The 17,798-nt window shown below is 43.7% G+C and overlaps 1 protein-coding gene across 1 annotated transcript in view; it reads right to left on the reverse strand.

The window, feature by feature from the left end:
- The window catches only part of ZMYND8 (zinc finger MYND-type containing 8), a 121,943-nt gene that overhangs the window by 62,753 nt on the left and 41,392 nt on the right, over positions 1-17,798 (reverse strand). The window contains exons 4-9 of the mRNA XM_052650390.1: positions 11,650-11,868; positions 8,847-8,960; positions 6,261-6,353; positions 5,026-5,113; positions 1,625-1,680; positions 277-354 (exon numbers count right to left, since the gene is read on the reverse strand). Coding sequence (XP_052506350.1) covers positions 277-354; positions 1,625-1,680; positions 5,026-5,113; positions 6,261-6,353; positions 8,847-8,960; positions 11,650-11,868 — 648 coding nt within the window. The remainder of the gene's footprint in view (positions 1-276; positions 355-1,624; positions 1,681-5,025; positions 5,114-6,260; positions 6,354-8,846; positions 8,961-11,649; positions 11,869-17,798) is intronic.

A 17,798-nucleotide genomic window follows, 5' to 3' on the forward strand; every position in this document is an offset into this window, starting at 1 on the left:
CTGGTGTGTCTTTCCTCTGATGAGTTTTTCTTTTACTCTGCATCCTGCTGTTTTCAAGGGCTAACAGACCCCGTCAATGATGATGCTTTGAACTTTTAGCCAAAGAGGTTTATCCCACCTGGATTACTTCCTTTCTGACTATAACTGTATCAGCAAGAAAATTATCTAAAAACATCATCCAAAGTTCCATCCAGTAAGCCACCTGGAGAAAGCTGTCCTGGGTCATCCAAGACAGAGAGTTCAGAAAACAAAGATAGAAAAGGAAACCCAACTTACACAAGGCTCACAAAACCAGTTATCTCGTTTTTGGCAGGCAGCTAGATAACACTCTGGACAAACTTCAATTTCATTCATCTGTAAAGCAAAAAGGTGTTAGAATGTGTCACTCCCAGGGACCTAATATCTGCAAGTCCTCAAGAAATATATGACGATACTGGCAGGTAAGGTTAGCTAAACTAAGTGCCACAGTGGGGAACACCCTGAACATTAACTGGACTATTTCTCACCAACCTTGATGCAGTCACCTAGCCCAAGCCATCATCATCTCTTTCTGAACCTCACCTCCCAGCATCCTAACCTGGTCCATTCCCCACACACATGGAACAGCCCAAGCCCAGCCCAGGAGGTTCATTTCATCCACACCATCAAAACTAGGGGGCATTTTTCCTGGACACCTGGGCCATTCTTGGAGAAATTCAGGACATTGCCTGCAAATAACAACAAATGCAAACACCTGCCACAAGAAGACTGAAAGGGAAGACAGGGTCGGCCTCTGAGCAACAGCGACACAAGATGGCAGCCACCACAGGCTCAGACAATTTGTGAAAACCGAACATACAGCCTTAAAATAGAATGTGGGCCTAAATACCCAGAAGCGCCCCCCTTTGTAAGATTTGTAACAAAAATTAATATGAATGGAGCTAATAGTTCTAATGGAGCCGTGGACCCAAGAGCCGTTATCAGTGCTAGCAAAATGGCAGAATTCTTATAGCATCAAAGTTGTCCTGCAAGAGCTTCGGCGCCTAACGATGTCTAGAGAAAATATGAAACTCCCTCAGCCGCCTGAAGGACAGCGTTACATCAACCAGTCAAAAAGAAAACCACAGGCCTTCCCCTGTCCCCCATTCAATTTAAGCAGTCTTCATTTTCCACAGTAATAAATTTTCTAGATACGTCTTGTAGACCTCAAAGTACTGGAAAGAAAGCTCCCATTCAAAGGCAGTTTATCTTCAGATACTGTAAATGATACTAATTTTTTTGTCCATTTGAAATATATAAATTGTGCTATAACAGAAAAAAAAAAGAAGACTTAAAAAGGACCCAGGGAAATGCCACAGACTGCGGGGCAAAGAAATTATAAACTCCAAGCTACATGCAGGGCTTGACCACCAGTCACGGCTGAAAAAATCCCCTTGATCACAGATAAGGTAAGGGTGTTATTTCATCACATACTAGGGCCCCCCTCTGTTGCTTTTACTTTCCTTGAAGACAAAAGATGCTGTCTGTGCATCAACAAATTCTCCAATCTCCACAACTACCCTCAGACAATTCCACCAATGAGAACATCAAGCACCCAACCCACCATTCCAGGTACACTTAAAAGGGGACAGTGGGAAACACATACCTCATGCTCACAGATTTTGATGACTACTTTTGCAATTTGTGTCAATTTGTGATTTCCTAAGGGAATAAGACAATAGGATTAATTCAAATGGAAACACAGAAACACCTTAGGATTTATACCTCTATTAGCAACCTTTTCACTTGCTTTCCCTTGGGAGTAACTCTTTAAAGGTTAAAAACAAGATATGTCTGGCTTCTAATATCAGTGTAGTTGACTTTTCCCAGAAACCAACCTTTGGTGCTGAGATACTCCCTGAAAGATGACAATTTGTGGTGGTTTCCCAATAGTTCACAAGTTAATATTTGAAAGATGCTTTTATAGTTTCAAGGCCCAAATTAGTGGAAAAGAGCCTTCTGGACTTCCCCAGTAGTCTAGTGATAAAGAGTCCTCATGACAATGCAAGGGGACGCAGGTTTGATCCCTTTTCCAGAAAAATTACACAAGTAACTGAGCCCAAGCACCTTGGAGCCCATGCTCTGCAACAAGAGAAGTCGCCACGAGAAGCCCACGCGTCTCACCTAGAGAGCAGCCCCTGCTCTCTGCAAGCAGAGAAAAGCCTGCAGCAACAAGGACTCAGCACAGCTGTAAATAAATAAATATATAAATAAAGGAGCCTTCTTCTGCCCCTTGTCCCAGACCCTAACCCAAGAAGGGGAAGTGAAAGTGAAGTCGCTCATTCATGTCCGACTCTTTGCGATCCCATGGACTGTAGTCTACCAGGCTTCTCTGTCCATGGGATTTTCCAGGCAAGAGTACTGGAGTGGGTTGCCATTTCTTTCTCCAGGGGATCTTCCTGACCCAGGGATCGAACCCAGGTCTCCTGCATTGCAGGCAGATGCTTTACCCTCTGAGCCACCAGGGAATACTAAGAAGAAGAGTCCAGGGAAAAGAAAACATTTAATTGACTAACTCCAGTGTGCCTGGTGCAATGAACTTAACTCCTTAAAAAAGCTTTATTAGGAAGCAAGCATGAATGGTCTCATTTCACCTGAGTAAACCAAGGTTCAGCAGTCATCACATATATGAGATCACTGAGCTAATGAATTGAGGTTATGGCTCCAGGTCTAACTCTTAATCCCTCACCTTTGCACTAAACCAGAGAACAAGAAGGTCAAAAAGCCATGTTGTATTGAACAGTATGTTTTCAGAAATTGTAGATTTGGTGGCAAAAGATTTCATACACACAAATACCTAGATTTCTGACATGTTTGAAAACTCACATCAGAAAACTCTGTACCCAATAAACCACTGGAGTCTCCAATGGCGACCTCTCCAGAGTGGGTAGGAGTTTCCTGCTGTCTGCAGTCTCCAGCTTCCCGCACTGGTCATCCTGGCTTATTCTACTGTTTTTCTGCTACCTGACTTCATTCACTTGTTTATATGATTGTATTGGCCTTTCTCTGTATTCGAGTTTATAACCTTTACACAAATTCCCAATGCCTAGATGCATATCTTTCTCTCATCCCTGCATCCCCAGCCCTGCAAACACATTAGTAATGCAAAATATATACTGTAAGCAGATAGCCATCCACTCATATTTCCTTCTTCAAACATCAGCGAACAACAGTCTATGCTAGGCCCAAGCGTGTACAGGAAACAAGATAGGCCCTTAAAGACCTTACGCCCTGGTGAGCAACTCAAAATTTAAAAAGCACCATCAAGAAAGTGTGATAAATACTGTCATGCAGAAGGACAGGTACTGAGAGCCCTTAACAAAAGTATGTAATATGGTTTGGGTCACAAAGGAAAACTACTCAGGACTGAAAGGCTGAGACTAAAGGACAAGGAAAAATCATCAAGGCAAAGAGAGAGGAGGGTTTCAGCAGGGGACTAGAGGAGCAGGATGGGGCAGGACACGCTTAAAGATCTACCTGGCAAGAAGGCAGAGAGAGAGGATTATGGCAGAAGATAGGGCAATGGGAAAGGTGCCCATGGAAGAGATTTTAATGGAAAGTCTCCTCTAATCTGTCCAGAAAGCTTAATCCACAAAAACGTAACAAAACTTTATACAGAATCAAAGAAAAGTCCTAGAACTCAATAATAAAAAAAAAATTCAATTTTTGAAATGAACAAAAGATCTGAATAGACGTTTTACCAACAAAAGATGCATAAATGACTAATGAACACAGAAGGTACTCAATACCAAGTCATTAGAGACAAATAAAACGGCCATTGCATAACACTGCATGCCTTCAAGGACGGCTACACAGCATCAAATGTTGGCAATGATATGGCGCAACAAAAACTCTCACGTACACTGCTAGAAGAAGTGTATTTTACAACTACCTGACGAAATAGTTTGGTAAAATTTCTTATAATTTAAATACAAACCTACTCAATGATCTAGCAATACCACTCTTGGGTATTTATCCAAGAGAAATGAGAGCGTCCACACAAAGACTTCTGTAACAATGTTCACGGGGCAGGGCGGGGAGGCGGGGGGCGGGGGGCTTTATTCATAATAGCCAAAAACTGAAAACAATACAAATATCCATCAACATCAACAAAGGGAATGGATAAATTGTATATCGACACAATGCAGATACCACCCCTCAGTAAGAAGGAACAAAGCAATAATACATACAACAGAAGTGAATCCCCAAATATTACACTCTGTCAACACAGTTAAGACTCCACTGATATGAAATTCTAGAATATGGAGAATTAATTCTCAGTTATAGAAAACAGAACAGTAATTCCTTTTGAGGAGTGTGGATTTAGGGGAGAGAGGCAACTGGGATATAACAGGGTGATAGAAATGTTTCAGGGTCGTCTTTGTGGTTGGAGTTACAGAGGTGGAACACATTTGTCAGATTCATGGAATGTACCTGTGAAACCTGTGCTTTCTATTTTATATAATTATTCCTCCATTAAGAAGGGCAGGGAGGCCTTCCCTGATGATAAAATGGTTAAGAATCTGCGTGCCCCTGCAGGGCACACGGGTTCAATCCCAGACTCCACATGCCGTGGGCCACCTAAGCCCATGCCCCATGACTGAAGCCTGAGCACTTAGAGCCTGTTCTCTGCAACAAGAGAAGCCACCGAGACGGGAACCCCATGCACGGCAACGAAGAGCAGCCCCCACTCGCCGCAACTAGAGAAAGCCCACACGCAGCAGCAAAGACCCAGTGCCACCAAAGATAAATAAATATGTTTTAAAAATTAAGAGGACAGGTAAAAGTATCACATAGTCACAAGCAACAGTGGACATCAGCTCATACCCTAAAGTGCATGTAGTCACCGCCCCCTATTCACACATATGAACAATCTACACGTAAGTTTTTTCAGCTCTGAGTTCTGACACATGAGAAAAGATTCTGATTTTTTTTTTTATGAAAGGCAGGAGAACAGGCAACGCACACAGCGTACGCTCTTTTCTAAGAGTCATCTAAGCCACTCACCCCCATTGTAAATGATACAGTTGTGCAAAATCCACTTTGCATCAGCCAGGAAGGCTTCTGTGCAGCCATACATTTTCTTTTTAGCATTCTGGGGAGAAAAGCCACAGAAAATAATCACCAGTGAGTCTCTGTAAGCCACAGCCTGTAACACCTGCGTCCCCACATAATTTTCTTAGCAGTCATTTGCCAAATTAATTAATGCTTTTACTCATTTCCCAAGATGCTATTACAGTTGAGATCTATAACTCTATAAAAATGCATTCACTGAATTCATCACACTAACCTGAATCTTCTCATCTTATAGCACTGTCATTTATCAAGCAGCTTCCTCCAATGAACCAGGGTATTTTATATATTTACACATTTATTATTAATTGTACAGTCTCCCAAAAGCCTCATAATTAAAAACTCAATGAAGCCATTCTTATCCCCATTTTACAGACAGGGAAACTGAGATATAAGTAATGTTAAAGAACTAATCCAAAGTTCCAAAGCTATTAATTTGTGAAATTAGGATTCTAACCTCATCTTTTTGGAATGTCTTTTTTTTTTTTTTAACACCATAAGGGTGTGAGCAATTTTCCAAAGCAGGCTGAATTTACTGTTTGGAGGTTGGGGGAGTGGGTCCATCAATACACACAATATAAAATAATGTTTTCTCCTCATTCATGTCTTTTTTTAAGAATATTTTGGTGCCAAAAATTTGAAAATCAGCACCAAGATGACAGACACAGTCTAAAATGCTACCAGTGTAATTTTCAGCACGGAATTTCAGTTTGAACCTTTGAAAACCAGGGCTAGGCACTACAGAAATACCCTTCTCCGTGAAATAAGTCAAGATCTAAGAAGCCACATGTTTATTGCTAACATGAAGGTTTTCCAGATACTTGATTTTCTCTGCTTCCTTCCTGCTGCTCTCATTAACACCTCCAAAAGAAAGAGAAGGGTAAACCCCAAATCAATCAAATCACTATTGCTTAGAAGCTATAACTTTCTCAGATAAAAGGCTAGAATCACCAGCAGAAATACTATTTGGCGCTAAGCAGTGGGTTTCAACGCCCAATGCAATCCTTGGGAAAATATTACAAAGAAGTTAGGGGAATGAGCGTTCTTCCATCCAAATAGAAGTGGCGCAGGGGAGACATAGAAGGGCCATCTAACTTGAGACAGGGCTGGGAAGTAAGGGCAAATCTTGAGTCATCTCGACAGCTGTGGGCTCTTTGATGGAAGCCCACCTTTTCCAATGTACAAAGGTCCATGGGGTGGAAGATGTATTCTGCATAGTCAGGATGTTGCTCCAACGGGACAGGCTTCTGAAATGCATCTGTCTGTAAAAGAAAGGACGCATACACACAAACACAAACCCGTCACTGCTATGGAAGACCGCAAGCATTAACGCCTACAAAGTACTTCCACAATGGAGACATCTTTCCAGAAAACACAGTTCTAAAACTTTCTACAAAACAGGCCCTTGAAAAGCTCCAAAGTGGTTCACCTTCTAATTCTGCCTGGTTGTCAATAATCATGGCCCAGCTGTGTTCCAGTTTTGTCATCTGCTCTGTTTTCAGTGTATACTCAAATAACAGGTCCAGGCCTCTTCAATCAAGATCGACAAGAACAACGGGCTATCAGTTATTTTAGACCTCAACTCTGAAGGAGGCTCATCTGTAGTACACTGCAAATGCCCACAATTAAAACTGACTGGGGGTGAAATTCGGCTACACCTAGGGATGACATTGGAGAAGGCAATGGCACCCCACTCCAGTACTCTTGCCTGGAAAATCCCACGGATGGAGGAGCCTGGAAGGCTGCAGTCCATGGGGTCGCTGAGGGTCGGACATGACTGAGCAACTTCACTTTCACTTTTCACTTTCATGTATTGGAGAAGGAAATGGCAACCCACTCCAGGGTTCTTGCCTGGAGAATCCCAGGGATGGGGGAGCCTGGTGGGCTGCCTTCTATGGAGTTGCACAGAGTCAGACATGACTGAAGTGACTTAGCAGCAGTAGCAGAGATGACATGCCAAAAAGTTCCCTTAATTGCCAACAGGTATTTTACACATGGGTGGAAATCTTAGTGAGATTTTGCTCCTCCTCTTAGGAGCCAAATTACTTTCAACACAGGGACTACGTAAAGCAGTGGTCTCCAACCTTTTAAGCACCAGGGACAGGTTTTGTAGAAGACCATTTCTCCATGGATGGGGGTGAGGTAATGGTTTGGGAATGATTCAAGCATATTACAATTATTGTGCACTTTAGATTAGTCCAATCTAATGCCACTGCTGATCTGACAGGCATACCAGTCCGTGGCCTGGAGGCTGGGGCTAGAATAAAGGTTTTGTATCTTAGTCCACTTTTTTAAGCCCTATTTGAATCAGTTCAAAATGTGAGGCCTGGTTTGTCAATGGACACTATTTATTTATTAATAAAAAAATATATAGGGAATTCCCAGTGGTTAAGACTCAGTGCTGTCAACACCAGGAGCCCAGGTTTGATCCCTTGTCAAGGAACTATGACCAGGAACACACATATACAATTCATATAGACACACACACACTTATAGATAAGATTTAATTAACGACCAAATTGTGCTCAAGCAAGGCATGTGAATGGGTTACCATCTGCAGTTATCCAAGCTCTTTCTCATCCAGAATAAGTTTGGCTTTGTCAGTTTAAAAGATGCTTCCATAAAATCAGCAACTTTCTGCCCTGCTTTTGTAACAAACAATTTAGGTAAGAAATTAACACCTTCTTATTCTTTTTGGTTTATAATTCTACAGTGTTGACAAATCTAAATAAATCAATTCTTCTTGTCAAAGTTTGGTGTTTTATTTTTAATGAGGCTATATACTTCTGCTTCCGTTGATGGAGTTTTTGTGAAAGGGGTTCCCAATTTAGCAACACCCAATGGGCATGCTCTGAAGTTTTTCCATCATGGTATCAAATTTCAGAATATAATCTCAAAACTAAAGTTTCTACATTTTTAAAGAAATTAAACCACAATGGCTACTAAAAGCATTCAGATTCTGTATTTCCATATATTCCTTTGACTTAGAAAGCAAAGTCTGAAGAGTTTCATAAAGGGTCACCACTAGCCCATCTGGTGCCTTTGTGTAAATCTACCAAAGAACTCTACAAAAGAACCCAATTTTCTGTAGGAAAAATGTCCTAACATTGATAATCTTGTCATAAAGTATTATTTTTAAAAACAAGGTATGTTATTGCCATCTTTCTGACAACTGTTGCAAAAAACTACAAAATGACAGCTATGGTAACTGGGACTGTTTGAGAAAAACCACTTTAAAGTACACAGCTTGCCAGCTGAACATGGCAGGCCTGCTCTCACATCGATTTTCCTAAAGGCAAAGGCTGCGCATCAAATCCCAATTCAAACTTAAAGAAACCAAGCGAATCCTCGCCCTTTACAGGAATCTCGAAGGCTCCCTCATTAGACCCTGATTACAAATACCCTGGGCTGCACTCAGCTCTCTCACTGAAATGGAATTTTTACAACTCCCCCTTATCTAGCGTGGTCTGAGGTTTCACTTTGCAACCACTAAGAATTTTACATCCCCACCAGCTTCCTAATACATATCATTTCCCGACTAAACTCCTAGGGGACACAAAGTGTTCACTTTTGAGAATTCACTCAATGCCTCTATCCCATTAAATTTACAGGGATTTGCATCTGGGCACACAAGACCCAAAGAATAAGAAGCACACGTGTCTGAAAAGCCGAGGTAACTACAAGGAACAAAACTGTTAACAGAACAAAAATCACCATCTCATTAACACGTGTAACAAGGGGAAGTGTCTTCTTACCCCTGGCTGTTTCATTTTCTGAATGGCGAACTTGAGCAGGTATGATAACTGTTCGATGGTGAGCATCGTCATGGCTTTACTCTGAGTCTCGATGCATTCTGCTACTGTGATCTTCTGCAAGTCAAAATCACACAAATACCCGGTTAGGAAAGAATATTAGGATGCCATGTATTCATTTCCCTTTCCTAATTTTCCAGTAACTTCAAACACAAAAAATGACCCCCATCTAAATGAGACCAGTTGTTTCTCTTGACGAGGACTCCAGTCTACTTGACCTGGGGGCTGATCTGTGGATAAAAATGAAGCAGCCTACCAATCCACTGATGACCTGATTAAGAAGTGTTGTTAGCTCATGGAGGCAATATAATCTGAAAAGAGGGGGGGTGGGCAAGGACCCGAAAAATCGTCATTCTTATAACCTTGAGTTTCAAAAATAGGACACGAAAGGCCACTGGTGGTTTCAGAGCACTCTCCTCACACAATGAATGAACCACTTTCCTTGAGCCTCTAAAGGTTCTGGGCTATCTTTCAGGAAACTGACAAGGCATTAATGCAATGACATCATGGATGGGGCAGGACAGTCTTCCCTATAGAAAAAGTCTAATGCATGGAAGTGAACTAATAAGTATGATTTCATTCTCCATCACCACTGACGTGAACCCACTCAGGACACTCCAGCAAACTATCCAAGGAGCAATCTTACATGTCTACCTCCATGGGTGAGAAAAGAGAAATTCCTATCAAAGACATGTCTGAAACCAGATTCTGCTATATAAACTGGTACCAGATCTCAGAGCTGTGGAATCCTTAGGTAGCAGCAAGAACAAAAATAGCCAACTCGGGTGATGTCACTCTTGATTCACCTGTGTAGGGAGAGCAAAGCAAGGTTTCTCCAACTAATCTGGATTTTGTTTCCATTCTTCAGATCTCCGGATCCTCCAAAAGGAACTTTCATGGCTGGTTGTTGAGAAAAAAGGGCAACACAAGAGGTGCTCGGAAGAGGAAATGATGCATGGATCTAACTGTTCAGCTACCAGAACTAGAAACAGCTAGTCTTCCCAGTTGACCGCCTCGCCCATTCACTCCTGGAAGAAATCCAGGACTCAAAGTCTTAGACACAGATCACACATCTGTCTGAACGCCAGTTCGTCTCCAGGTAACTCTCCATGGTGAACACTTGAGTTGCTCACTCAACTGTGGACCTCTTCTCTCCCAGCCCAGCCCAGTCCTCCTGGCTGGCAACGCCCGGGTCCTACAATGCAGAATGAAAAGGGGCCAGAGTTTGCAAGCCTTTCCTGCCTGGGGACTGATGAGCCAATCCTGACCAAGAAGCCCAAGGGCGTGTCTTTTGCTTGATAAAAAGGGATGTGAGGAGACACACTTCTCCCAGGAGGACTACTGTCTAGCCACACGTGATAAAACCTCCAGCCATCATCTTACGGCCAGGGACACGTCACCTCAACAACAAAATGTGAAGATTCTGGCTCTGAACGAACTCTGTCCTGGTCCTGCCTCTGGCTTATTTCTACACATGATAATAAATCCCTATGGTTTCAGCTGCCTTTCATTAAGCTCTATTCTCTACGGCAAAAGTATCCTGTCTGAACCACTATCTTCGCTGAGAAATTATTAAACAATTGGGAAGGAATGGTCAAGACAAAGGAAACAGACGAAGGCTCCAGTTTCCACAATTAAACGCAGAGAATGAGATTGGACTCTGAACAGGAGGCCACTGCTGAACAATGTCTCTGTCTAAAGTAACCCAGACAGAATCAGCGATCATCTTTTGCAACTCTAGGGGCATAACACCATTAAAATGTCATCATCATATTAATCTGACACCTAAGTTCTTCCCATAGATTTTCCCTTTACTGTACACAAAAGCAGTATGACAGACACCATCCTAAAGCTTGCCTTTCTTCCCCCATGATCAACATCTGAGAACTTTCCATTTCCTGCATAGAAAGCATCCTCATCTGAGATCTAATACCAATGTACCTTTGAATTCAGGTGACATTCCATATTAAATAACTTTGTAGATGACATTCTTTTTGCTTGCTGCTGCTGTTGTTTCACTTCATTTTTGTTTTCTAGATAAAATTCTTATTTTCAGCATTTGGAAAAAGCATCTTAGATGGATGTTCCCAAGACTAGACGACACTTCAGAAGACTGGAAATCTTAATTGTTTTCATGAAGAGTGTTCAGGCTTTGCTACAAATGAAATATACACGTTCCCTTCATTGTGCCAGCGTGCTTCAGACCCGGTTCCGTCCCCACTGCCTTTTCCCATGGCTCCATGGCTCCTTCCCTTCTTTAAGTCTTTCTCAAATCATAAGAGGACTTCCTGGACCTCTTCATTTAAGAGGTATGAAAAAGAGCATCAGACGGCCACCATGTGGAACATACAAACAACACTGGTCTTCCAGCTTGGCTACTGCCGAGGATTCAGTGACGCAGCAGAAAACAACATCCAAGAAGGAAGAAAAGAGCTTGGTAGAAGTTTGTAACTTCCGGAATGCTCATTCCAGAAGAATCAAAGAAGGCTGAAGATCTCAGAGCGATCCAGAAACCCACGAAGACTCAAAATCAATATTCAGTGTGATTGTCTTTCCAAGAGCTGGAGTGCTAAGACCACTGCCAGTGTCGGTCCCCAGAAAGGGGGATGATCAGGACCGAGCAGAGGGAAGACAAAAAGCTTCTCTTCTCCTCGTGTTTGGATTATTTGAAAAATTCGATATCAAAGGAAGAAACAGAAAGGAGAGTAAACGAGGCAGACAATGCATTCATTCATCAGGAACTAACCTCACATTCAGGACAAAACCAGTCCCCCTCTGGTTCCGATGTCAGTCTCAGACACTTAGCGTGATAAACCCGGGGACAGAGCTCACAGCAAAGGACTTGGCCTTCCCGGTGACAAACCCAGCAGTAGAAATCATTTCGTCCGTCCTGCGGTACAACATCAACAGGGTCTGTGGTGAGTGGCTGCTTCATATAGTAAAACGGACCATGTCTTAGTTCTGACTGAAATGTAGGCAAGAAAGACAGGTTTGGTTTCAAAACAAATGTGCATTCTCAAAAGGAATTTGAACAAACACAACAATAACAACAAAAGAAAATCAGCATTACACACATTCATTAAAAAGCTATCTGGGGTTATTCTATTTTATATTAATATAAAATTTGCAAGTCATTAGGTATTAAGATTTACTTTTTCAATCATGTATTTGAAGAGGCCATGACTTGAAAAGCTGGTGTCTGAGAGTTAACAGGCAGCCTAGCAGGAGAGCACAACGGCTAAAACCAAGGCATGCCTGGGTTCAAATTTAGTAGCTCAACCAGCTACAGGACCAGGGCAAGTCTCTTAACCACCCCCAGCTTCAATTTTCTCATCTGTAAAATGGGGTTGATAACATCTAATTCCATGGGATTGTGGTTGGAATTAAAAGGAATCATACAACGTATGCAATTAACACAGCGCCACCATGACAAATACTGCTAGTACACTTAGAAGTCCAACATATGGAAGTCTAAACGTAGAAAGCCAAGCAAGCATGGCAATTTGCCCTGGGAGTCTTTCAACAATGGGCCAGAGGAGAATGGATCCGTTTGGAAATGAGTCACCAAAAATGACAATTCATTTTTTTGAAGGCTACCCCCAATGCACAAAGAATTATAGCCAACAAGAGGCTTTCATAAAACCATGCTTCTCAAACACAGGAGGCCTTGGTATTTGCAGAGAAGCCACATTTCTTACTGAAGACAAACAAGGGCAGAAAGATAAGAGTGGGAAGTGCCAATTCATGAGAGCTAGACCCCTCCCTACGCCAAAATAGCAAGAGAAAGGCTTCCCTAACGATGCATTGGAAAAGAACCCTGATGCTGGGAGAGATCGAGGGCAGGAGGAGAAGGGGATGACAGAGGACGAGATGGTTGGCTAGCATCACCAACTCAATGGACATGAGTCTGAGCAAGCTCTGGGAGTTGGTGATGGACAGGGAAGCCTAGCATGCTGCAGTCCATGGGGTCAAAAAGAGTCAGTCACAACTGAGCGACTGAACTAAATGATACATTACAAAATCCAGCAAAGCTACTCTCTGAAAACAATCCCTCAGAGAAACTCATTCAGAAAATGCATATTTGAGACCAGTAAGAAATCTTGTTTAGGAAGTATGAGAAAGTCTAGGGGTTAAGTGTTCAAAAAGACCTGGTAACTTCCCATGTGACCTTGGGAAAGCTACTCAACCCACTTTAGCCTTGATTCCGTGGACAAGAGGGCAGCCACAACCACAGTGCCTACCTCTAAAAAAACTTCCTTTCCCTGTCCTTCAGTAAAACTGTACAGTTTTTTCCATGAAGACCTCATATATTGGTTAGGGACTGCATAATTTTTGTTGCTGCTGTGAATGGGTCATTTTCCCATTACAGTTTCTAAATAGTTATTGTTGGTACATGGAAGCGCTATTAGATTTTTAATACTACTTATATATATATATACACAGTTCTAATAGTTTAGTGGTTAAAAACTTTTATCATCTCTAAGTAACATTAGTTTTGTCTGACCATGTCTAATATTCGTGTATCATTTTAGTTTTCTCCTTATTTTACCAGCTAGGACCCCCAGGATAATGGGAGCGAGTGACCACAATTGCAGGCATCCATCTTGCTCCTGGTTTTTACTATGAGGTTTTAATGTCTCCCAAATGCCTGGTACTTCCACCTTCCTTGATAAAGAGTTTCAGAGATGCCTGCTTAGCAGATCTTCATGAATCAATCCTTCTAAGCCTCCCAACTCATTTCTACTAAGAAAAGAGCAAAGACTAATAAGGGCAGTTGTGTAATTTGTGAGTCCTGTTTCAGTTCGTTTAAAGAGCGCGTTCTACTTGGTTTCCAGCAGATAATATAGCATCGTTATGCTATTCTCTCTACGTTCACGCTTTTCAGCACACTGTCACACACACCATCTCCATTCTGTCCTCACTATCCCCCAGAGAGGCACGCAGGGCAGACATCACTAGTCCTAGTGGACAGATGAGAAAACAAAGCTTAAAAGACTCATCTGACCCCACAAGTCCAGAAGCGAAGACTCCCACCCGGGTGTCCGAGCACTTTCATCCCTATGCCCCACAGAAGATGAAGCTGAATGAAAAAGAGATTCTGATGATTCAGCGACCCCCTCAGAGAACATTCTCTGTAATTCAAAATGACTTCTGCCAAACAAACTTATGATTATTACCAGGCGGCAAAGGGAGCGGGGGATGAACTGGAAGATTCTGATTGACATTTACACATGACTATATATAAAATAGATGGACTTCCCCAGCGGCTCAGTGAGAAAGAATCCACCTTCAATGCAGGAGACTCAGGTTTGGATCTTCCTGGTTCAGGAAGATCCCCTGGAGGAGGAAATGGCAACCCACTCCAGTATTCTTGCCTGGGAAACTCCATGGACAGAGGAGCCTGGTGGGCCACAGTAAACGGGGTCACAAAAGGGTTGGACGTGACTGAGTGACTAAACGACAACACGTAAGACAGAATACTAACAAGGACCGGCTGCACAGTGCATGGATCTCTCCTCCATACTCTGTAATGAACTATACGGGAAAAGAATCAAAAACAGACTGCATACACGTTATGTGCCTGTTTCTCCTTGCTGTAGGCCTGAAACTAACACGTTATAAATCAACGATACACCAGTAAACACTTAAAAAAATAACTTCTGCTAATGCAAAAAGAGTAGAGGGGAAAAAAATCTGAAATTTAGGAAGACAACTAGAAACGTAATAGAGAGGGGGCAGGAAAAGATAACAGCACCTAGAGTAAGGGGTTCTCAACTCAGGTGACATCTTGGGCTAGACAATCTTGGTTGTGGGGACCTGCTCCTGTGCACTGGAAGATGTGTGGCATCATTCGGGGGCACCCCCACCCACCACGCACCAAACTGGGACAACCAAAAATGTCTCCAAGCACTGCCCAAGGTCCCCGGGTGGGGCGCAAAACTGCCCTCAGCTCAGAGTCACCCAGGCAGAAGCCTGCTCTCTGCCTAGGAAAACGGTTGCTTGAATTTCGACAGGGGCGGGTGTGAAAGTGGAGGGGTTGGGGGAGGGGAAGACGGAGGAACCCCCCCCAGAGAGATAAACTGGACCTATCAAGCAAGCAGAACTATTTCTAACCTGAGTGGGGTCCTCCAGGATGCACTGCGGCTTTCTGCAAGATAGCAGGAAGGCGTATTTGAGGGCCCAGCTTCCTTTCAGTAAGTTAATAATAGAACAGGAAGACGCATGAAAACCTCAATGAAACTAGAAGAATCAGAATGTGACAGCTCATCATCTCTTGAGCGGGCAACCCAAGCCCTTTCCATCTACTAGAAGCCAGGATATTGCCCCTTGAGAAGTTAAGTTCCCCTCCTCCATGTCCCTGCCCCCAACCCCCACCTGGCCAGGGGCGGGCATTCCCGGGAGGACCAAGAGGTGGGCGGACCAGGCTGCCCATTTTTTAGGAGGGTTCATCCTTGATGAGAACTAGCTGGCTGGGAATCACCTTGCCAATCAGATACCGGGCTTATCTGCTGCTTGTAAGTGTTTTCTGCGCCATAAAAATAATCTGATAAATATGCAACATTTTAAAAAAGGAAAGGTAAATCATTTCAGGTAGAATGAGTTACGATTTTTTTCTCCCCCATGTGCCCAAGGTGTGTTCTCAGAGTCAGGCAAGCAGGTTGCTATGGGACGAACTGCAGGCTCCGAGTGCACACATTCTTACGTCCCTGTTCCTTCCACAGGTCAGCTTAACGAGAAATAGACAGGCTTGTTCATCGGCTTCTGGAACACTCCCTGGAACACCGCAGCCTATACCAGGAGCCAGCAAACCTTCTCTACAAAAGGGTTCTATAAAGATAGGAGGTGAACAGCTGAGGCTTTGCAGGTCATATGGTCTCTACTGCAACACTCTTGTCACAGGAGAGCAGAAGTGACTACAAACGAGGTGTCGCTAAGTGGACGTGGCTTTGTGCCTGTAAACTTCATTTACAGAAACAGGCGCTGGGCCACACCTGGTCTGTGAAAACCAGAGAACATGTCTGGAGAGCCAGGGGGAGGACCACAGACTCAAATTCCTTCTGGGGCCACACAGGAAACACAGAGGAAGGAAAACCGTCCTCATTCCAGCCTGTTTTCCTGCATTTGATAAAAATACACAAGGGCTGCAAAATAAAGAAAAACTGCTCGGCCCTGGAGTGTGAGGATGGTGCCGGAGAGAAACACCAGGAGGGTAGAGCATCCTTGAGGCCCTCGGCTCCAGTGATCAGCAATCCTACTGACTGTCCCCTGATCTTTCTTGGCTGTTAATACACGGCTCCCACCCAACAAGGAACCTCTGCTTTTAGACAATGCATGTGCTGTGTGCTGTGAGTAGTCATGTCCCACTCTTCGCGACCCCGTGGACCGCAGGCTCCTCTGTCCATGGGGATTCTCCAGGCAAGAACACTGGAGTGGGTTGCCATGCCCTCTTCCAGGGCATGTTCCTAACCCAGGGATCGAACCCAGGTCTCCCACACTGCAGGCGAATTCTTTACAGTCTGAGCCATCAGGAAGCCCAAGACAACGCACGGGCCCAACAAACTGAGTTCCAGCTCGCCTCCTTATGAACGTGGATAGCCCTGAACCCAGAGGACGCAACAGGGCCCTGTCATTTCTCTGTTATATTTGATCAAAGGTACACCTAAGGCCATTATGCACAAATCTGTTAGTAGATTATTGCTCAATACTTGAATAAGAAAGAAAAGAAGTAAAGAAAGGAGGAAGGGAGAGAGACCCTCCCCAAAGGACTCAAACTCAAAAATGTCCTAAGAACTACAGATAGACTGGTATTTCTCAATAAGGGTCCAATGTCACTTGAGAAAAGGTATTTCTCGCCCCATCTACCAGAGGTCATTCAGCAACCTAACCCTCCTCCACACAACACCAGAAGCATCCTTCCGGGCTCTGGGATGTCCCCCACCCCCAGTTCCAAGAAAAAGGCGCCTACATACTTTCTCACTTTTGTTAAGAGGTGAAACAAGATGATGGTGGTCCATTCCAGGTGGTGAAATCCTAGTGGTCCAGTGGTTAAGAATCCCCACCCCTCAACGCAGGGTACACGCATCTGATCCCTCGTCCAGGAAGATCCCACATGCCTCAGAGCAACTAAGCCTGCAGGCTGAAACTACTGAGGACCTCAAGCCTAGAGCCCGTGCCCGCAACAAGAGAAGCTCTGCAATGAGAAGCGCTCGGACCACAACAAAGAGTAGCCCCTGTTCCCCACAACTAGGGCAGGCCCGCGTGCAGGAAAGAAGACTCACCACCACCAAAAAATAAAATCAATAAGTCTTCTTTTAGAAAAGGTATTTTAAAAAAAAGAAGTAAAATCAGTGGACAAAAAGGTTGAAAAAAATTAAATACAAACCTTAGAACACTTCCCCTAAAAGTGTGTTCTAAAGTTCTTCTTGGACTTCCCTGGTGGCTCAGACAGTAAAGCGTCTGTCTACTATGCGGGAGACCCGGGTTCGATCCCTGGGTCGGGAAGATCTCCTGGAGAAGGAAATGGCAATCCACTCCAGTACTATTGCCTGGAAAATCCCATGGACAGAGAAGCCTGGTAGGCTACAGTCCATGGGGTTGCAAAGAGTCGGAAACGACTGAGCGACTTCACTCACTCACTCACTCATTCGAAGTTCTTCTTAAAACTCTTAGAACTCCCCTAAAAGTAAAGTGAAAGAAAGGGAAGTCGTTCAGTCATGTCCAACTCTTTGCGACCCCATGGACTGTAGCCTACCAAGCTCCTCCCTCCATGGGATTGTCCAGGCAAGAGTATTGGAGTGGGTTGCCATTTCCTTCTCCAGGGGATCCTCCCAACCCGGGGATAGAACCCGGGTCTCCCGCATTCCAGGCAGAGGCTTTAACCTAAAGTAATGCGTC

The sequence above is a fragment of the Budorcas taxicolor genome, chromosome 13 (genome assembly GCF_023091745.1).
Source record: "Budorcas taxicolor isolate Tak-1 chromosome 13, Takin1.1, whole genome shotgun sequence".
Lineage (NCBI taxonomy): Eukaryota > Metazoa > Chordata > Mammalia > Artiodactyla > Bovidae > Budorcas > Budorcas taxicolor.